The sequence below is a fragment of the Amphiura filiformis genome, unplaced genomic scaffold (genome assembly GCF_039555335.1).
Source record: "Amphiura filiformis unplaced genomic scaffold, Afil_fr2py scaffold_59, whole genome shotgun sequence".
Classification (NCBI taxonomy): domain Eukaryota; kingdom Metazoa; phylum Echinodermata; class Ophiuroidea; order Amphilepidida; family Amphiuridae; genus Amphiura; species Amphiura filiformis.
The window spans coordinates 388,156-411,574 of record NW_027305523.1 but is presented as its reverse complement, the minus strand read 5'-3'; the positions used below and the strand labels follow the sequence as shown (position 1 = coordinate 411,574).

The 23,419-nt window shown below is 34.7% G+C and overlaps 1 protein-coding gene across 1 annotated transcript in view; it reads left to right on the top strand.

Moving 5' to 3' along the window:
• LOC140144499 (uncharacterized) overlaps positions 1–23,419 on the top strand; it is a 175,455-nt gene that overhangs the window by 149,564 nt on the left and 2,472 nt on the right. The window contains exon 5 of the mRNA XM_072166309.1: positions 11,372–11,428. Coding sequence (XP_072022410.1) covers positions 11,372–11,428 — 57 coding nt within the window. The remainder of the gene's footprint in view (positions 1–11,371; positions 11,429–23,419) is intronic.

The window sequence follows — 23,419 nt, the reverse complement described above, 5'->3', positions numbered from 1 at the left end:
TTATGTGGTTTATATAACAAATATACAGTGTATCACATAAAATTACCTAATCTGAATCCATTCCATTTATGTTTGTGCACAGGTTATCAGTTAATGAATATGAGAATAGGTACAAGTTTTCAACTGTGGGCAAAATTTTACTGATTTACTAATATTTTGAGTGACAACATTTTTAATCAATCTTGTCAGGTAATTCAACCCCTCACCAAAACCTACTAAAATATGAAAACTAAATCTATTTAATATTGTGAAACTCAGCAATTAAGTATTGTTTTTAACTTCTCAATCATGGCCAGACTAATGTGAAAAGGTGTTTCTTGTCTGTTTCACTTCATTTTTGTTTTCACTAATATGCTTTGACTCACGCTATTGAAATCTTAATAGCAAAGAGAAGCCACGTCTCGCCAGAGTCATTGCTCAGTTTTGCTATTCATTAAGAGAACACGATACATGCAGATGAAACAGTAGCGGCCATCATCTGTAATCGTTGGTGCACCGATCACATTTCATAGAAGATAATTAATCTGGAGGTAGCTAGGTGTTGTGAGAGTCAAACCAAATCTAAATAGAGAGGAGAGTCTATGCCTGTAGCTAATGTGTATACGTACCTGCAGTGTTGTAATGCTCTGTCATTGTATACATACTTATGTTACGAAGTGTCTCATAGTAAATTGCAGCAAGTCGAAATTGATGCAGGAATTGAAAGCTTGGACTGCTATTGAAATCTTACATATTTTCTGTGTATAGACAGTTGTTGTTTTGGGAATCGCAACATCTCTTTTGAAGTTGAACAAACAAGAGGGGCCAAAAACAGCGATACATAGTAGTACTGGAAGTTTACTGAATAGGCTATGTTGGTCAAACCATCTATAAAAAGAAGATAAGACTGAACCCCTTTAAATGTGGATGCCTATTTATACTATAGATGTTAGTGTATATATTTGGTTACTTTCACATAGACTTCAAAAATTCATCTAAAAAAAATCACAGACTTTTGTTTAAAGTGCCCACAAGTATTGGACTGATAACAGATGTATATCCATCTCAACAGATGCTTAAAGTACTAATGTGGAGTCCATTTAAAGCAGCTACAATCCAAAGGAGTATGCAAAGAGTCAGAATCCCATATAGGTCTGTGAGAAATCTGCCATATGGGATTGTTGTGTTGGGGACAAAAATAGTGTATACCTGACAAGTGACATTTTCTGGGCTTGAGTGTCACTGTTTGTGCAGGTAGCATCTCACACAGTACATTGCACCAGAGACTGTGTAATATGGTTCCTGATTGCACACAGATCGCAAACAAGTACTCTTGAAATTAAAGTTTGCCAGGCACATAAGCAAATTAAACAGAAGTGCTATATTCCCCTCCATAAGCAACACTCAATATGGGGAAGTTCTGTTTTAACATCTGTGGTAATACCAGAACTTTGAGGACAGGGATACAGGGAAGTTAACATTTCAGTTATGAGGAGAAAACACTGTTTAGAATAGGGTGTGGACTGAGAGTGTGGGAAATCAAACCAGGCCACAGCAAGTATCAACCATACCATGTTCCATATATTGAGCAGTGATAACATTGAGATCTTGTCAGTACATCTCTGTCATTACAAAGCAATTCCTTTTCATGAGACAGCATAGTAAAATGGCTGGGAGTGTTTTCTTTCCTACATTGATTTGCACTCTCCTGTATGCTCCATTCATGACAGTTTCCTCGTGTAACTCTTGAGTAGGGAGGCAAGTACCATAGAGAAGGGTTTTTCATGGTAGTTTATTTACTATATGAAATAGGGATAGGCATTTCTGTGAGGTCCACTTTATATTTATGCTGTACAAAACACAATTCACAGCAACTTTCTTTCAAAAAAATTTAGTGACAAGAAAAATGCTTTTATATTATAGATCATAACACAATCTTTTTGCCATAGTTTAATTTTGCCAATCGTTATTTAAAATAAACAAAATATAAGCGCCAGAAAATAAATAGCTTACCTGTACATCTTGTTCATGTAAATGTCATTCTCGTGGTATACACTGTCCCATAGCTAAAAGGTAAAGCTTACTGAAAGGCAGTAAGTAGTACATGCACAAAGATATTATCCTATTCTTTTGAAATATGAAAAGGTTGACCTTTTGTTGGATTTTCTAGATAAAGAATGGCATAATGGGCCACATTTTGTGACATTTTACAAATGACTGAAACAGACTTATCAGTTGAGTTTGGTGACTGTTGACTCAAGTAAACAACTGCTAGTGGTGCTGTGTTATTTTCACTGTTAACATTGAGTTGTTCTCCAAACCATGCTCAGACATGAAAATTATGTCAAGAATTCACCCCGAGAACTAGAAATGTTTTCTACTGTGCATGATATCCTTATGGTTTAAAATAATTATTGGAAGTCTGGGACTTTTTTTGAAAGTCAATAATTAAGATGAAGAAAACACTGAACAGTCCTGTAAAACAGGAATCATGATGATGATGACCATATTATATCATCAATTTGTGGAATCAAAATCTGCAGTATTTTGAAGGATTTCTTTGAAACAGGCAATGCTCTGCATGGAAAAGACATCATTTGTTCTCTGTATTCTGGGAGATTTAGTCCTTCCCCATTAGCAGTTAGCCTATTCTTACCATAAATTTGCTAGATAAGTTTAGTCAGCAGAAAAGAGATCTGTGCCAGATGCCACATTCATTTCCTACAGAATTATTTTTTCTTAGGTTTTTTCTATCTAAATGCCAATTAATAAAATAAAAAACAAGATAGTATTAATATATATGTAGCTTGAATGACCCCAGTCGAAAGTAGTGCATAACATTTTGTTGTTGCAAACCAACCTAGTTCATCTCCATAGTTCATCTTCTGCCATCAGCAAACTAAAAATCCATATGATAAAAGTATGTAATGTAAATTGCCGCTAGGTTCACTAGCGACCTGCTTATTGCCACAAGGATTTCAATTTTGTCATGAAATGTTGCCCATATCCTATATCATGTATATTTAGATTCCTTAACTTGTAGTCCATCTAGCTTAGTATGATGTATCATATCCTGGATCAGTGGTTTAGGCATTAGGCTATCTAGGTTTCTTAAGAGAAGGATGATACAAGGAAACTGTTTTCACATAGAGTCAACATAACATGAACTGATCTACATAGATGCTGAAGAGTACTTCAAGTCATCAGTAGACAAGTAGGTCTAACCACTGGGATGTGATTTAGCAATACAATTTGTTTGCCTCCCAAATTAATGTATATTCTCTATTTCTTTATTTGAAAACCGTATGAAAATGAGGCTAATGGTCCTTGTGATATAGAGACTGACATAGTTAAAACATATTGTATTTGATTAAATATTTGAACATTTTTGCAGATGGATGAGAGTATACACAGTGTTACTTACATATTTATACATTGAATAGAATGAAATATAAATACTTCAAAAAAGAGTGGCCCACTTGTTTGATTGATAATAATTAAGCAATAAAATCATAAATGATATATAATATGAACGCGTGTATAATTTGTTAACCTGCGGTACAAATTTGTCCCAAATTAAAAAGACTGCTGACCGCCACTAATTTCAGGTGAATGGAATAGTTCGATTATCGCCATTTCAAATTACACCAAATATCATTCTGCAGCAACAAATATATCCACGGTCACACTTTCATACAAGTTGTGCTTAAAGTTGAAAGTTACGATCACTTAACAAGTGGGAACTTCTTTTTGAGGGATTTATGTAAATAACACATTTCGTATGCATGTATATCTTAAAATCAAATTTACCTGTAAGTGTCTCATTTGCTTTATTTCAAATACAAAATGGGCCACTAATAAATGTATGGCATGCTAGATAACATGAATTATGTGATATATATACCTGGAGAAGATCTTGAAAATCAATAGGTAAAGTAGAATTTGAAAAAAATATATGATAAAAGTTAGGCCCACTCATATTTGTGGATTATTTAGATTTAATTCATTTCTTACATGTCACAGGATATGGAATATTTTCAAAATTCAACAAGATATTCTTAATTATTGCTGCTTGCAAAAGTGTTGCCATGGTAATATTGACAATTTTGTGTGTGTTCAAATGTCAGATGGAAATGAAATATTACCTTCAAATGTGTTTCTTTATGTGGCAGATACAAGCTTATTGAACCTGTTTTATTCATTTTTAATTTCATTTTACTGTTTACGAAAAATATTATGATGATTTATTGACTGGGGATATTAAAGTGGGGAGTGAGTGGGCAAGGGAGAGAAATAAATTGTATGTACATAAGTGCTGCCCAGATTTCACAAATGTGGGCTTGGAACTGTGTTTTGAGGACATAAGATGGGATCTCCAGAGCTGTTGGGACTTTCTGTTTTCTTTCCTTTCCCTTTTTTTTTTTTTTTTTTTTTTTTTGCCTCTTTTTTACAAACAGTTCCAAACATGTCTTGAAAATGTTGTGCTTGGGGCTCAAATTTGAAGCTAATGTGGGGATAAATGTAGCCTAAAGTCTCTGTACGTCAAATGGTGGGTGTCCGGAACAGCGAAAAAGCTTAATGAAGGCCTCCAGAATGGAACAAGCGCTTGAAAAATGAGTCTTGAGGGCGGCTCTTACCTGTAGTACAAGTTATACAGAGTACACCTCCCCCCACCTGCGGGATAGGACAGAAGAAACGCAAGAGGTGGCATGATATTACATTTCAGTTCACTAGACTATCCACAAGAAAAGATGTCCTAGAAATGAATCTAACACGGTTATCAAATAATTCATGGGATTGTGCTGCAGAGTTATGTAAACCTTGTGGCTTACTCTTATATTCAGCTTTACTTTAACTATTGAAAAATTGTCATACAATGGTATCGTTCTAATTAAACTCTGCCTGGATTTGGATTGTCTGGTTTCAGTGTAATAAATGGTAAATGATGAATAGCAAGAGAGGAGATATAGAAATGATCCAGAAGGGTGTTTGCAGCACACCCGATTGTTACGATTGCCTATCTATGAGTAATGCAGTTTCTATGACAAATTTCATAGAAATAAGGATTCAGTTACACTTTCTTTGTATGTTAGTATTTTAATACGAAATGTGTAAAAATTTACCTGCAGTGAGCAACCCAACTTGAGAAAACAATTGGTACAAATAGGTTTGAAATTGTAGAATCAAATTTGTTTTTGTAACTTTTTGGTGTAAGTAAAGGAAGTGATAAAAATACATTTCAAGATATTCTATAGGGATAACATTTAAAAGCACTTTAAGCAAATAAAATTGTGGTCTGTTGAATTCATTTTTACTTTTCAACCATGACAACTGCTCTTAGTTTTCAAATTTAACCATACCATTACTATTTATACATTTATATGAATCGAACAAAGTCATAAATGCATAGTCACAATTCAATTTGGTGATCTTCAGAGAGAAAGTCACAGCCCACAGCACTATTTCATGAAACAAAAAGAGAATTGTCAAAAATGCCATATTATCTGTTAGCTAGTAATATCCTATATCTAAGACTTTTGAATGACACTAAGCAAGTAAAATGCTTTATTAAAGCTTAGCAATGCCAAGTGGGACATGTGTAATGTCAATGATAGGGCACTTTTCCATCCTAAATTAAATAGAGCGGATCAGAGATAGTGAATGGCACACAGCAGTCACAGAGGTGCATACATCACTTTCTCTCCTTTGATTTGTAATATTAATAGTTCATACACAAAATGTCACTGTAATATATGCTACTGATGAATGTCATATTCTCACTCCCTATCTGTCTGTCAAAAAGGTTCTGACAAGATGTTGCATAAGGGTTGCTATGTATTTCGGCTTCATTTGCTTGAATTTGTCCTGTTAACTTGGAGGAAATAATTATCAGGATTAGATGGAAGCAGCTTTAATTTCAAGGATGTGGGGTGGTAGAGTTATAGACTCAGAATGAGTGGAGTGGGGAGCAAGGAACAAACTTTTTGTAGAAAACAAATTTCCTTAAGGCCATAATTAAACAAATTGTGCTTCAAGACGTTTTGGAGTAATGTAGAAAGGCTTTTTCATGATGAGAATCCATGCAAAGTATTAAGCAACTGGCTGGGTTATAATACTTTCAGACATATAAAGTTGTCAGGATTTTGTTAGAAATGACTCTGACTTCATCAGCTTTACAACTACTTCCTTAATGATAAAAGTTTAACAACTTTATGGTGGTAAACAAGAAATAAGGATGGAATCATTTCATGTGGCATCCACTCACAAAAAAACTCTTGTTAAAGGTTAACCCTCTTGGCCTGATGTTGTTTACGGGTGGATGCCATCCATGCTATTAGATTTAATGTGCATAAAGCATTTTAGCTGTATGGCATTTTGATGTTCACTCATTTATGATGTATTTGTCAACCAAGGAAGTGTCCATTAGATACTCAGGTAATCTGTTATAATGGAACACCATAGATGCATTACAGAAAATGAAGAGTCAACAAACAGATGATGGTTCCTGCTTCATATGTTCAGTGTATTTATCAAATAACAGTGTCCCTGTTTGTATGATACGTATGTACATGTATGGTTAATTTGGACTGAATTTTTTAAGCTGAATCATTTCATTATAGTAAGAATATAATCATACATGTAGATATATTATACATTTTGAAAGAATATGTTAAAGTTTCTGTTTGAAATAAACAAATGTGTCTTTTTCAAAAATGCTAAACACTGACTATCGGCAAAACACAATGACAATGGCAGGCACAACAACAACCACTACTGCAGAGGATATCTGGAGCTTCTTAGAAGGCCATTTATTAGTGTTTCTTTATGTGAAATTGAAGCTAAATGCACTTCCAAGCCAGTGGCGTTTTGTATTCAATTCTATCCGTCTTTGCCTATTGAGCTTGGTTGTATAGAAAGGCTACTATTCAGGTAATATCAATGCATTCATGAATCTTGCCAACAAGATACATTATGTACGTACATGAATGAATGATATGTGCAATCACACACACCCATACATGAAGCCTTGGTTTTGTATTAGCCAGCCATAGCCAGTCAACTTGTCAGTATTCCTGACTACATCGCTTACTTATCAGTTAAAGGCACAAGAAACGTCGAAGTAAAATTGATAAAATCTATGGTCAAGGCTGTCCATTTGCAATAGGATAAAGTCAGGAACATCCGGAAAACAGCTTCCTTGATGATTATATGTCAAAGTGCTGTGAGTGGTATTCATTAGTCTGAAAGGCATTATTAAAATGGCAATGGCATGATATTTCATACATATATGCCTTACCTACCTACATATTTGCAAAGTGTATATATTCTCAGTACCAAGAGAAATAATTACATTTTCTTACCAAACATGAGGATAAAATGTCATGAAACTCTCTGCCTATAGGATATTTGCTACATATCAAATCTGTGTCTAATATTTCTTTCCACATGATAATAATATAATACACAAAATAATAAAATTTTAAAGATACACAATGTCCAGCAACTGACAACATCCAACAACTGCAACAAAAATAGAGATGTTTGACTTTGTAGAAATGTATGATTTACAACTGTTTAAAAGTTGCCTGGATGTTTCTATGACAAAACTGTTAACTTGTCTCAGACAGTATGATTTAATGGATTGATAGCATTCATGCCATGATTTCACCATCAATAATGTGCACTAGGTTTGTCGGCACTTTCACATTTTATCTTGCTTGAGTGAAATACTGTGACAGTTGGTTCATTCTAGATTCAATTTACTCATAAGTTCAATATGTGAGACGAATGTATGATGAATTTATTCTGTATCATATGAGTTATAAGTTGTGTTAGTGGTTGTGTTGTCCAAATGTGACAATTTGAACATTTTTACTGTCTACTGTAGATAGCACATAACTTGTTTAGTATGGTAGATTTAACAACCCATGCAAACTTTGTCATGAAATAAAGACAATATTGTTCAAATTCAAGCAAAGATGATTGATAGTGCTTTGAATCTCATAAAGGAGAAGTCAGCAAAATTTGAATATATTGCTATCTACTGTAGATAGTATATTTATAGTACATTCTTAAACACTTGAGAACATTCCTGCAATCTTATTGGTTCTTACCCGTGTGATATGACACGATATCACACGGGTCAGCGTGTGTGCATCAACGCGATACGCGTGCTCGCTATTTGAACCAATCGGAGACGCATAGCAACAACGGGACTGATCAATTTTAAGCCCTAGGTAAAATGTAGGATTTAATTTGATTAAAATTTGTAATACTTATGATATTTCTATTTGAATTGAAGTGTTTAAGAATGAGAAAAAAGGGTGACATCATTATTTTTGACGTAAAACAACTCGGCTTCGCCTCGTTGTTTTACTTAAAATAATGATGTCGCCCTTGTGATATGAGACGATAGATGCACTCCAGTGGCTAAAACCAATACCTTTATTCTCTAAGTATAGTGGTGTCTAAATTTTGTTAACAACTGATGCAAACCGATGTCATGAAATAAAGTCAAATTATTGTTCAACTTCAAGCAAAGATGATTGACAGTGATTTAAATCTCCTAGAGGAGAATTAAGCACAATCTTGTATATCAGTTGTATGCTATCTACTGTAGATAGCACATAATTTGTCTTGTAGCACGGTAGATTTAAAGTGATGTCTAATTTTGTTAACAACTGATGCAAACCTTGTCATGAAATAAGACAAATTATTGTTCAAATTCAAGTTAAGATGATTGACAGTGCTTTGAATCTTCTTGAGGAGAAGTCATCTACTGTAGACATGGTAGATAGCACATTACTTGTCTAGTATGGTTTATAGATTTCAAGTACTGTTTAATTTTGATAACAACGGATGCAACCTTTGTCATGAAATAAAATACAATTGTTCAAATTCAAGCAATCTCCAAGATCAGAAGTCAACACAATTTGAACAGATTGCTATCTACTGTAGATAGCACATAACTTGTCTAGTAATTTTGATAACAACCGATGCAACCGTTGTCATGAAATAAAGAATCTCCTAAGGAAACATAGGCACAATCTTGTATTTTAATTGTATGCTATCTACTGTAGATAGCAATTGTCAATTTCTGAAAGTACTTCTTTTTCTGCAATTATACATTTGACACTCACTGTCTACAGTAGATAGCAAATAGTATTTAACTTGCTGAGAAGGCATTGGTTCATATGTGACACTGTTTTGCCCGCATACAAACACATCTGATAGTAATAATGTGCTATTTATATCAACTGTAAATGGCATTTTATTTCATAACTTACCTGGCAGGAAGTTGTATGTCATAAAATGTCAGCAGTATAGAGGTGACAGTTCCATGGTCAACTTAATACACCTGTTGAAGTAATTACATGCTATCTTCTGTAGATAGCAATTTAGTGCCATAGCTAATGTGCATACAGGTAGAACAATGGTTCATCAATCTCAATGTACAGGTGGCATTGTTGATCACCTGCATCACTCCAGGGGGTTGCATCCTGGATGTTTAGGCTTTTATATACTTTTGTGTGAGGAATGGATATATTAATTGCTTCACAATACAAACCAAATTCATAAAACGAGAGAGATGTGGTGAATGCATATTATTGAAGGAAAGATGTGGTGATGCATTTCAGACAGTCTTTTTACTTGACAGATGGAGCAAGGCCTATAATAGCGACATGTTGATAAACACAAACACACCCCTACACACCATCACCCCATATGCTGACCCACACCATCTCAATTTTGTTTCTTATTGCATTATTGTATTTTTCATATTGTTGTATGCTGCGCTGTGGTCTAAATGAAATGGTGCATTATAAATGCCTAATGTATGTAATGCACATACACACCCAGTGAATCAAACATTAATAATGAGGCCGGTCGAGTGCAGATCCGTCGGAACACGCTTTTCAATATGGAATAAATGCTAAAAATTGCTAACCTCATCGTGACATCATCCAAGCAGCAAAGTTCATTTCCCATTGAAAAGGCATTATCCAACGGATCTGCAGTCGACTATTCTGTAATAATATATATTCTGATTTTGTTCTGCTAGGAATTAGATTTTGAAGAGTTATAAACATATATATATGACACCAAATATTTATGCTCTTGGACTCTTTTACTTATAAACATATATGTATACATCAGCATTAATATGTTCCTTGATCTACATCTAGGAGGCTTTCACTTTTTTCAAATAATTCCTTCAATTTGATTCCTATTTTAATTGTCCCACATGTTCAGAAGAATTGTTAATCATAGCAACTTGCCAAATATGAGACAAGACATAAAACCTCAGGATAAAACTACAGGGAATAAGCACCTTCAAATTTGGCCAGTGAGAATATGGGTTATTCCTTCAATATGGCCATTATGTATCATTTATTAACAGCCAAGGATCAACACAGTCCACTCAAATGTCTAAGGGTTATACTGAATTGTCTTAGCTGGTGACAAGTAATGTCTTGTTTCATCTAAACATGTCCTACTTGTGAAATTCAATACATATTTGACACATGTAATCCATATCAAATCACAGACTGGTACAATAATTACATTTCTACTTGCATGCTTGCCGGGACATGTGGCGTGTCAGCTCACTCACATTCTGCATGTTTTTGAGGTGTTTTTCTTATTTATTTATTTATTTTTAAGAAGCTGTTATCCAGGTTAGTTAGTTCTCTAAGCTAAATTCCTCAGGCTCTCCACAGCTGTCAAAATCTCACGTTTAGCCTGTGATTTGGCACAATAACCTAAATATCATAGAAAATGTAGCAACATGATGGGAAACAAGAGGTGAATGGAGTCTCAAAAGTAGACTATTTAATGATTGCAAAGCCTTAACCAGGCATTTAGGCTCGTTGTTTGAAAACCCCTCTTAGCTAAACTATTTGCTTGTAAACGACAAAACTGAAGAAAATAATCATTACTTGTAAAGGGAAAGCAGTATTTTATGGAGATTTTATTCTAACTTTGATAACATGAGCTGTAGCAAGATGGAAAAGAAGCATAAACAAATACATACTAGATATAGCATTTTGAGTTGCTCAATACATACTTGATTTGTGAGAAGCATGCATTGCCTGTACTTATACCATTTTCATATATCGATCACATATTTCAAACTAGTTTGAAGGCATGGCATATCTAGCATGGGATCACTGAGTACTAATGATCATGTGATGTTTGCATACTCATGAGACTTAAGATTTGACATAAGAGCATGAACTGGATTGATTTGAAAATCCAAATGTTTGCATAAAAGAAAACCATATTTTCGTAGCATAATTTGTTGATACTGAGCACGCATGCTGTGATGCAGTGCTGTACTATATCCAATCCATCCATATCCATACTGCTTGTTTTCATTTTGTCTCCTCAGATGACAGCTTTGCAACTCAGAATACTTGTGCTATTCCTAGTAGTAGTAAAGAAGAAGGTAAATAAAAAGCCATATGCATGCTACGGTTACTAGCAGCTTGCAGGGGATCAACCATAGCAGATTAGAAAGTCAACCAACGCTTGGCAAAAATAGATTTCATTGATTTTTGCAAATTTCTAGATGTTCAATGTCAATATAATATTAACTACTTACCTACCAGAGAAAAATACTTAACAAGTTACAAGTTTACCCAACCAGTTGTTAACGTAAGAACACAGAATGACTAAGAAAAGACACTTCAGCTTTAGGCATCAAAAATCTAGTGAATTGTTGACTTAGTATTGAAGGGATTTTGTCTGATTAATGATTGACAAAACTTGACATAGAATGAATCGCCCCCAGAAAACTGTACCGAACAAGCTTTGGATGTTCAGTTTAATTAAAGTCATTCAACAACTATGCGAAAGCTAGTTTGAAATAAGGGTAAACTTGTAGACTTACAATGATAGATCCCTACCAAGGCTCCTTAATCATTCATCAAATACCTCAAGATCATGTTCAATTTTGTTCCCATCCTACTCGTGTTCATTTAATACCTCCCCAATTTCTTTCCCCAATATATTTGATATCTTTTAACCTTTTACCATCTTTTTAAACCTCAACAGATGCATTTGTATTTCATATTTTTATGCTCATGCTCCATGCTGTGCATTCGTATTTATTTTCCTTTTTGATTAATTACTAATATTTCTTTACTTCACAGGTCTACATGTTAAATTTCATCCTGCAGAAAATATCCGAACCCATTGTTTCTAGAAATGTTAGGAAATCCCTGTCACCTTATGTGTGAAATATGATGTAAAAAAAACCCATAGATCCACATGTATTGTAGTGTGTGCAAATGTACAGTCATAATGATTATTGCACACATATCAAAGAATCATAGATAGAGCTCAACAACTGCAGGCCGCAACAAATGAATGACATCCTATTTCATGCTGGACTTTGGGCTGGTTTGGTGCCAATTAGACCATACTTGTTGTGTACACACTGCCAACTTTGTGGGCACCTGCACTTTGCTTTTTGGAACAACTAGGGAACTGTGCCAGTTCTAGAAAGATTCATTAAGCTCAGATCATGATTCATTTTTTGATGCAAACTGTCTGTATCACCCTTTTCACTATAATTATCCATACCATTGCAAGGGAACACATTTGAGATCAAGACATTCCATTTTGGACATGAAAAGCAAAGATTAAAGAATCTAGATTGGATTATCCTGTGCATGCCTAGCGTGCGTTGATGCCAGTACAGTGTTCGAACATTGCAATCTGGCTCACCTAGACCGTACAACTTGTTAGCATGTACATGCTTGCTTACTTTCAGTTTGCTAACGTATTACCACACTTACATTTGTATGCTTGAAACATATGGGCCAGGTATATGGGAAATGGAGCAAACCTATTCTATGCGACCTCAATAGACAGTAGGTGTAAAAGTGGTTAGATCTTTAAGACATTAACATCCAAGCCGTATGATCCAACAAACCAACATGGAACCCTGTACTTAAATTTTACAGATACATGAGAATATGTATACATGATATTCTAGTACGCACCTGTTGTCCAAAAGAGCTACGCATCATCAATGAACTTACTATTCTTGGAAATAAGGATACACAAATTGTGATAAATTGTTGTGGATAATATTGTTTTAAAGAAAACAGCATGAAGAAAGGATGTATACGAATTGAAAGACCCATAAAAACAATTTACTGTAGGCAATTTAGTCTTGAACATGGCTTATTGTCAGGAAGTATATCTTGCATACAATGGTCCAACATAATTTCATCACGCATGCCCAATTATATATTCCCAATTGTGTACACAGATAAGATGTGAAGATGGTAATATTACTGCTGCCACATAATGCATGACCTCACCTCTTTCCATGTTTAACATTAACTTACCACCACAAACCCAGGGTTTCAATGATCATTAACATAATGCATTTTAAATATTCTAATTAACCGTTACTTACACATTTTAAGTTTGATTTGTTTTATGTTAATTTGATGTTTATTGTTTTAATCAACCATTGGTTTACTCATGCAGTTATCAGGTTCGTAATTGTCAAAAGTTAACCAACGTATGCTTTCATCCAAGTTTTCAGAACTTGATTTTTAACGCAAAACACAATAGTTATTTTCCAAGAACAGATTCATACCTGTAAGCGCATGTCAATGTCCCATTTAAATATCTTATGAGTAATTTAGGATTAATTCGAGACATTCTAATTTTATATTCACATTCTCATCATATACTATATTCTAGTCAATATGGCTTTCTGTGGTTCAGTATAATCAAAACAATGCAATCTGTCTTAAGAAACATGGTCTTCTTTTGGTACACCCTACATTGTACCATGTCCATTTCTCAGTGAATTACATTCACTCATGTTGTATAAATCAAATGTTAGGGTAGGGCGCAAATGTATATGATGTTAAGTTTTATATTAGTTCTCAGTGGTAGTGTCAGGGATGGGTTTTGGGGAGGGAGAACTTTCTTTGTTGGGCTTATTTTGTTTAGGTAAAAAAATGCAAAATTTGACACAAATTTCTACATTTTTTTGCACATACAACAATTTTGTTCTGCCACTGCAATTTTGAAATAACAAAGTGTAATACATGTTTTTGTTTTCTACTGATTTCTATCACTCCCTTCAACATGTAGGATTAGGTTTTTTCTGCAAGTTTTGAAGCAACATGGTAATTATATCTTGGAGTGGAGCTTAGAGTTGCCCTACAAAAATCTAGGCCATGGCATGTGTGACGTTAGTTTAAGCAGTGTTAGCGCCTGGAACATTTCCACAATTCAAAGAACCATTTACCACTGGTAAACACAAGAGCTTATTACTTGATTAATTTGTTCATGTAATTAAGCTAATTACCAAGAAATTGGGGTGAATAAACAACGACTCAGAAATCTCAGTATAATCAATACGGGAAAAGCAATCACAGAAGTTTTAATCGGGGTCTTTCTTTTTGCACCTGCAATTTCATATTTGTCATCTTGACAACTGTCCTGTTCAGGTGGTGCAGCTATACATCCAGAAGAAATTATAACTTGTTTGGCGTATTGGCAAAAAAAAATGAGACTCAACATCGTGTGTACTGATATCGAATGGCATGTACGCAGTTGAGTGTAAGACTTCGGTAGTTCCTCGTTGAGTAATTCATGACATGAATTTACGCTCGGTTGGGACTTTATTGACGCATGCAGTAACAAAAAACAAATTATTATAAGCTGAACTAACTATAACATGAGCTCAACAAACATGGCATTTTGTATTTTTTTTTTAAGTTTCTTGTACTAGTACTCCTTAATTTCTACTGGTGTTTTTTTTTTCCTTTTTTTCAAAGCAGAAGGAGGCAATGCTAATAGGAACGTATTCAAAAAAAAAAAAAAAAGAAACAGACAATTTAAGTTTACTTGGCTTTATGACAGTTTGGTTTAAAAAATAAACTAGATATTGTTTACTGAGCAGACTTTTAGTTGAGAATGAAACTACAATATATACATATCACATAGAATTGTTCACAAAGAGATGGGTGACCTATCAAACATATTATGATACAAATACTCCATTGAGAAGTGCTGCAAGCCTTTGTGAATATTTAGTTATATTGTAGATATCTAGGCTCTGTGTATCACGACAAGTCTGTTTCCTCTAATTTGGAGATGTTCAAAATTTTGATCACGGTAGATTGCTCGTAGCATGCTGGGTAGAGCAATGCTGAAACTGTTCAAATGAAGAGTAAGTTTGCATTTATATGGTTGCTTTAGACAGTTTTGCAATTCTTACGTTTTGAAGTGTTGGTGATGTGTTAGTTTTAAAACAAGCTGGGAGCTCTATCAACTAAAAGAAAAACCTGTTTTCTCTCTTTCTCGCTATAGCAGGATTTAACATTCATTCTGTGATATAGCTTGTTTGTATACTGTAGTTTGAACATTTAAAAATAGCAGCATTGAACATACATTGAAAAAGACTTTTTAGGGAAAGTGTGAGAGCAACTGCACTCACTACAGAAGGAAAGTATTGCAAAGGACAAAATGGAAGGTAGTGGTAAAAGAGTCCAGTAGGATCAGATCCAGCCGTTTTATCTCAAAGATATGTATGATGTGTGGTTATTTACCTATGTATTATGTTAATTACATCAATAATAATAATATTTGCTTCAGCTTGCATCAACAACCTATATTCTTATAATATCAACCTTCGGAGTGGGACAAATAGATCTGCATATCCATGTGACTACAATATTTAAAATGCGCAGTGATTGACTATGCACTCACACTGAGTTGGGTCACACCAGTTAAATGTTATTTATTTTTACCAAGTCAGTGTGATTATATTAATATTGAATGGCTCATTTGCTTGTGATAGAGGAATATATTGCCCTCAATTTTGATTTTGAATTTGATTTTATCAATCCATTCAATATGGTTATTTTATCACATACTGGCTAGCTCTGGTTATTTATCATATAAACAAATTCTTTATTCTCATCAATTCTAAACATAGCTGACAACTCTACAAATGTTAGCGTGAATTATATTCTGTCTATGTGTGAAGTCCATGGAGCAAAATTCATTTAGAAGTTCACATGGTAAGTTGAATAGGAAAAACAGAATAGAACATTGGCAAAACAAATCTAACTAGAGGTAGAATCAAATTGGGGCAGGCAGTACGTGATTTGATAGATATCCGCTTCTCCTCATGAGCTCTCTCAAACTTAACTTCCAATAAATTCTAAGCTGGAATATGAAGACCAGGAAGCAGTTATGACCGTAATAATTCCTATAATATACATCTAAAAGCAAACTACACCGTAACCAAAATTGGTCGTATTGTACCATACATTGTTTTAGGAATATTAATGTTTTGCGGATAAAGTTAAACATTTTGCACCACAAAATTTTGTATGTTGTTAGCATTCCCATTTACACGAAATTACGACACTGCAGACATAATTTGTTTATATCGGCTCCCTATGGTCGCACCATGTTACACCATTGGAGGAAATTCCAATCATTAAAATTTTGACATATGACAGCATGCCAAGAAATTCAAGTAATATGTGCAGCATGCATATCTGATGTTTGGTATGCTGACCTAAATCCTAGAAAGCATTTTCTTTCTTTAAAAAAAATTTTCATTGAAAAAGAAAAAGTTCAGTCAAACCTCAAAATACAGGGGTCCTATCTGGTAGAAAATTGCTGGGCATGGCATCATGTGCAATCAAAAATGCCTGTCTATAATGTTTTTAATGTCCTATTTAAGCATTAGTCCTTGTGTTTACGTATCAAGCGTGTGCATAGGACCTTGTGCAAAATAATTCACGCTGGATGGTTAGTAGTATGCTTAATTTGTGAACGGAACTCTGCAAATTTGTTTAAATGTATGGGGTTATCCTGATCTGTCATTCTTAAGTTTGGGTTAGATTTATATGCAAGTCTGCGGATTTGGCGCTGTTTATTATAGCATAACAAGGAAGTGGGGTCTTGATTGACACATTCGCTCGATCGAGCTGCGTAGCATCGCATGACCCAGGCGTGATCTAGTTGAATACTACAGTGCTCCTTGGTAGTGGTACTCATTTCTAGGGGTGCTTATTAATTACTTGTATCATGTACATTTTGTGATTTCCATACAGAAACAATGTTGTTATTCAGGATATAGGAAGTGTGTGGAGCAAATGTCTCAGGCATTGTATTTCAGATAATTTCCCTGTAATTTAAGTCATTTTGTTTGCCCAATTTCATGCTAAAAGTGTAAGACAGAGCCCTTAGAAGTTGGAAAAATTCACAGTGGGTGCTATAACTAGGTTGAAATCGAATATGGTAATTATTTTCGATGTACACAAATTTCCACCAATGATATTGGATTAACAGTTCCTGAGATATGAGTATACCTTTGTTGCGGAAAACAATGAAATGCAAAAGATACCACAAATGCAATATAAATTTGAACAGTTTTATTTTGCCTTTTCTTCAAAAACTTACTTGTCCCCATTTTCCTGCATCAAAACTGAGATTTTGGTATCAGAAGAAAGCTCGCATTGTGTTATTTCTCCAGTAAAATTTAATGCCTGCGATATGTTTTGTTTAGATGATATGAACAAAAATGTGGTGAATTGTGGTAACCACACTGGAAGTGTATGTACTATCCTATGGGGTATTACTATACACATCTTTGCTTGTCATATCAAAATGGCAAACTAAATATTTGGAAACATTGTTTTATCGGTAGGGCTACAGAACATAAAAAGATTGGACCATGCCCCTTTAACAAGAATGTGAAGATTTTGAACATATGTTACATTTTTATTGTAAAACAACTGATCATACAGTAAACATGTGTTACTATGTTTAATTCCCTATACCCGACAAGATGATTTATTATTATTTTTGTATTATTTTGATTATTTTTCAACATTAGATTACATTCTTTAAACAAACAACATGCCACTCCAATGTAAAGCTTGTGTTATCATGACAGATTTGAATTGAATTGGAAGCAGCTAGGATATGATTGAGATATATGGCTGAGGTTTTAATTCATCACCCATGTGATTTGCTATGACAGTCTCAAAATATGGCAGGATTTCACTGGATTGTTAAAGATTTCTTATGAGGTGAATGGCCTGATGGACTTCCGTGGAGGGAGATGTGGTAATTCACACAGAGGAAGTAGATCTGCATTGGTGCACATCAATGTACTACATGTCTATTTGGAGTGGTTCGTTTGTGCATGGTGCATTTAGTAACAGCATAATTTAGTAGACAGTCTCAATGTGTATTCGCCAGTGAAGTGTTACATGAAATCCGATTATCACTATGTCAACTGGATCACGCTTTTGATTTCTGCACCACGATCGAAATGATCTCAACACAAAGTCTATGGCATGTACTATCAATTCCAAAAGGTGCGAGGTCCAGTAACCAAGGAGTTAAATACAACCACTTCACTGGCGAATTGCATTGATCTAGAATTAATATGTGAAGTACCATACTGATTCGGATTCAGTATCCTGTATAGCTTGCCTCATCCATGCAGTAGATGCTGAGCGTTTTCTAATGTATTTCATACTTTTCTCAACTTGCAAGTTGACATTTCAAATGTTTAATTTCAAGCATTTCATCCTCAAAGGGATAGTATCACAAACTCATGGGATATCTTGCAAATTATACAAATATTTCATTAAGCCAAAACAAACTAGTGAAGTAATATCAAATTAAATCATCTGATAATGTGCAAAGTTAGGATGGAGATTGTGGAAATTGAATTATTTCCCAAGGAAATTTAGAGACAATATTGAAAATGTTGTGAGACTAGATACTGAGACTGATGGTGTGTCGTGTGAATTTGTGGGGAAATTACATTTTGGAAGAAATAATTAAAATACATTGCTTTGCTGATGAGTGCACAGGGAAAGAAGTCTTTGGTGATAAATATTGGCAGGTAAGGTATGGTGACCAATATTAAGTTTCAGAAACATTTACACAAATTGAATAATGGCTGTGATATTTGGATTCAGGAGTTCAGTAATGAATTATTTTGTCATGATTAACTATTATGGGCATGTATAATTCCTACCCCTGATCAATGAAAATAACATAAAGATGTACACATTTTGGCCTTTTGTTAATATTAGTCTTGTAAGGAATGTGCGGCCACTTTAAATCCACTTTAAATATAGGGGTGTATCAGGTCTGAAAAATAGGTGTCTTACAGGTGAAAAATTGGGGGCCTGTTAGTGAAGAAAGTGGATATTTATATCATGATATCAAGTCACAAGTGAGAAATTTGGAAAAATGGATCTTTCTTTTGGAAATTTATATTAAAAAATAGTGTACAATTTTCGGGATGGGGTCTTTCGATGTGGATTTTGTTTTAAAAAGGTAGTCTTGGCTTTGAGGGGCAACTAGGACAAATTATGGAGTCTTTATGGCAACAGATAAAAAATAGGGGTCTTAATGACCTCACAGGATGCCAATCTCAATATTGACCCCACCCTGGTCTGAGAGTGTAACAAAAATGGGGAGTCATATGCAGTTTTGAAATTAATGGTAACAAATAGGTCTCTTTATACTGATTTGCCTATACAAAGCCAAAAATAAATATAGACAACATAAAAGTCCAAGATTTGATGCTACAAGTGTGGCATCATAACCAAAACAGTGCCCAATGATTATTTTCATAGGACGATCCTTACGGCTTATGAAAACAACAATGTTGTCAAGTGTTGAATCTGTTCAGTGGTTGAAATATTACAGCGCCATCGTGGTCAACACCAAGTCTTGTACATCTGTAACACAGATGTTGTAACAATTAATATCACTCTTTGTAAGTAAAACCCAAACAAAGCTTCCATCATTAGATATACTGAAGAAGTACTACATTAGTGATTAGACTTCTTCTGTCTACCAGGTTTTGGCATGAGATAAACATGGACGATGACGGCTGTCTTGTGAGTCTGACAGTAAGGGCTAATAGGTGGTGCTATAGGTAGAGTGTGGCGGGTGCCTGTTTGCAACTTGTGTTTGCAACCGCAACCATGAGCTTTTGTATGAATTTCAGCTCATAAAAGGGGGACACATAAACACTGTGCGGATGTCCACGGTTACAACACCTATTCCAGAGGATCCCCTAATCGAGGTATAATGTCAGGTCCACGGTTTAGGGATAAATCATCAGATTTGTGAATGAAAATCCACAGTTTCAGGGAGTAAATGCATGTCTGATTGGTCTACGGTTGCTGGTGAATATGTGTATTAGTTTGTTTATTTATTTATTTATTTTATTTATTTTATTTATTTTATTTATTACACTTTATCACTGGCACAGAATTACAAGAAATATATAATATTGCACATAAGTTACATCAAAAATTACACAATATTATGAAAGGAACATTTGTTTTAAAAAGTCCAGTGAATGGCTGGAGCGAACAGGTGCCAAGCACCTCTAAGACCGCCCCACCAAAACCAAAAAAGAAGGGAAGGGAAAAATAAATTAGAGGGGGAAAATGCAGGTAGGTTACATTTGCCTGCAATTTGGACAATTACAAAAAGAGGTCCAAGTGCAAACAGAAGTTGCATCAAAGGTGCGAGCAAATTTGGACTGGTAAAACTCCAAAACTTGGTGCTTAAATGAAGCAACAGAATTTGTAGATCTGATAATACTAGGAGCTGGTTCCAAATGGGCACCATACGCTGAAAAAAAGCCCATCTTGTGGCACTCAGTTTTAGAAAGCTGATTTACCAGCAACAAAGGATCAGAGGAAAATCTGGTGGTGGGACGGTCTTTGTTAATACCATTAAAAACTACATAATCATCTAGATTGATGTCATATAATCCCAGATTGCACTTGAAAAATATATTGAGATCAACATATTCTCTTCTAAAACTTAATGGGAGAAGAGTTAGCTCTGTTAACCTTTCTTTGTACTCAGCCTCGGGATAATCTAAAATGAATTTAGTTGCCCTTCTCTGGACCCCCTCAACTTTCTGGATGTTGCGCTTTGAGGTGCCACTCCAGAGGGTACTGCAATATTCCAAATCTCTACGAACCAAGGCTGAGTACAAAGTCCTGGATACATTACGAGGGGCATTGAAGCCAATGGTGCGTTTAATCATACCAAGTTTTTTGTTACACTTTGTAACAACCCTGTTAATGTGATCATCCCAAGTGAAAGACGAGGAAATATCTTGATCAAAAATAGCTCTCTCCATCACTTTTCCACATATACACAATAGTGACACAGGTCTATAATTTTCAGCACGTTGCCTGTCAGACTTTTTAAAAACAGGAACAACGTTGGCTTTTAACCAGGTCTCAGGCATAATACCAGAACTCAAAGATAAGTTAAAAATGTGGCACAAAGGAAAAACAATTTCATGAGCGCATTCTTTCAAGACCCTGGGAGATATCCCATCAGGACCAATAGCTTTGGAAACATTTAAATTGCACAAGATCTTGAGGACATCACATTCGTTGATCTGAATATTACCCAGTGAAGGATGTTGAAACCCATGTATCTTTGGCAACTGTGTGTTGGAAGTTGGCTGAGTAAAAACAGAATAAAAATAGTTGTTAAAAAGAGAAGCTTTTTTCTCTAGCTGTTGTAGCTGTGATGTTATCCCAGCTGATAACTTTTGGAAGAGATTTGGATTTTGTTTTTGATCTAAAAAATGACCAGAATCTCTTGGTGTTATCAACAACACTTTCACCAAGACTATCAATATACTCATTAAACTTGGCAGAGAGCAAATTTTTCAAACGATTACGTAACTTCCGAAAATTGTCCCAGTGGCTAGAGAGATTTGATTTTTTAGCACGCCTCCACGCAGTTTCCTTTTTGTTTTGGAGATGCCTAACTTCAAGCGTCAATCCACGCTGGGGCGAAGAGTCTTTGATCTTAATTTTTGGTATGTAATCGTCTAAAACCTTGGTGAATATTTCTGAAAATAAATTCCATGATGAATTAACATCTATTGCACAATATACTTGACTAAAATCAGTGTTTTGCAGCTCACAACGTATATCATTAAAATTAGCTGCTTTAAAATTGTATACAAATCGAGGTCTTTGTTTGAGACGCTCAACCCTTGTACTCACAGTAAATTGAAGCAGCTTGTGATCTGTTAAGAATGTTTCATGTGATATGGTAACACCATTGAGCCTGTCAGGGACAGTTGTGAAAATAAGATCTAAAATATTATCACAATTTTTTCTAGATGGGATATCATTCATTTGCTTCAGGAAAAAAGAATCCACAGAATCACAAAAAGCTTGTTCAGAATCTGTAACATTGTGATATATAGTATGTGGGTAGGGGATGTCTCTTTTTCTCCCTCCCTGTTCGGACATATATGTAACTTTGGATTTTTAACATTTTAATCCGTAGTGTTCTAATAAAGCCACAGAATTCAATGATTTTTGGCCACATAAGTCATCTAGTTAGCAGCTACCTTGGGTAGCATAATCAGCTTTGGGAGTTACTGCGTTCAGTTTTAGCAGGCTTAAATGTACTTAATATTGCCATTTTGAAAAACTATAAAAAACAGTAACATTTTATAAAAACCCTGTGTTTTCTTCAGCTAGTTCATGGATAATTTTTCTTATCCTGAAAGTACAGTCATATGTTCAGTAAACACTGCCACATTAGATTTAATTGTGAACGGCCCTGTATTTTTGAGAACCGGACTTCGATATGTGTCGTTTCGGAGGCTTCATTTTCCGTTAACAATTGTTAACAAACTTTGTGGGTGTAGCTTTGGTTCATAATTCTTGGTTATTTCTTCACTTCTTCTTGATTCATAACAGTTGTTATCTTAACTTGAAATGGGTAACAAAAATTAGCCGATTTGCAAGCTTTTAAAATTTTTATAAAATCTTGACTTCAAAGAGCCGTTTTTCCGTTAACTTTTTTGAAGCCTCCGAAACAAACTGTTCAGCAAGCTTGTGCAAATATAAATAAAAGAGCTCATCCAATCTATTTATCAAAATGTAGCAAAGTAGATCCTCAAGTCACATGTTTTTAAATCGTGGAGATATATATCACCGTTTGAAAATGGGACCCAATACAAACTTTCCGTTAACAATTGAAGCCTCCGAAACAAATGAAGCCTCCGAAACAACAATAAGATTAATTATCATCTATGCATATCCAAATTGGTGTGTTTCATACTGATATCTGCATTGTAATTATTACTTGATATGTGCAGAATGTCATAAATTAAAAAAAATTTGGACATTATGGTTAATGTTTGAAAAATATACCGATACCCAAAAAAGCCTGTTTCGGAGGCTTCACATGCAAAAAACACCATACTTAACAAATGGGTGAAAAAATTAACATGTGATAAATCTACAATATCTGCCGCATAGAATCATTGATTCAATACACACAAGAAAATAACAGCTTAGATGATCCCAACACTGTTGTTTTCAAAAAACTACTCCTGCAATGTTTAACAATT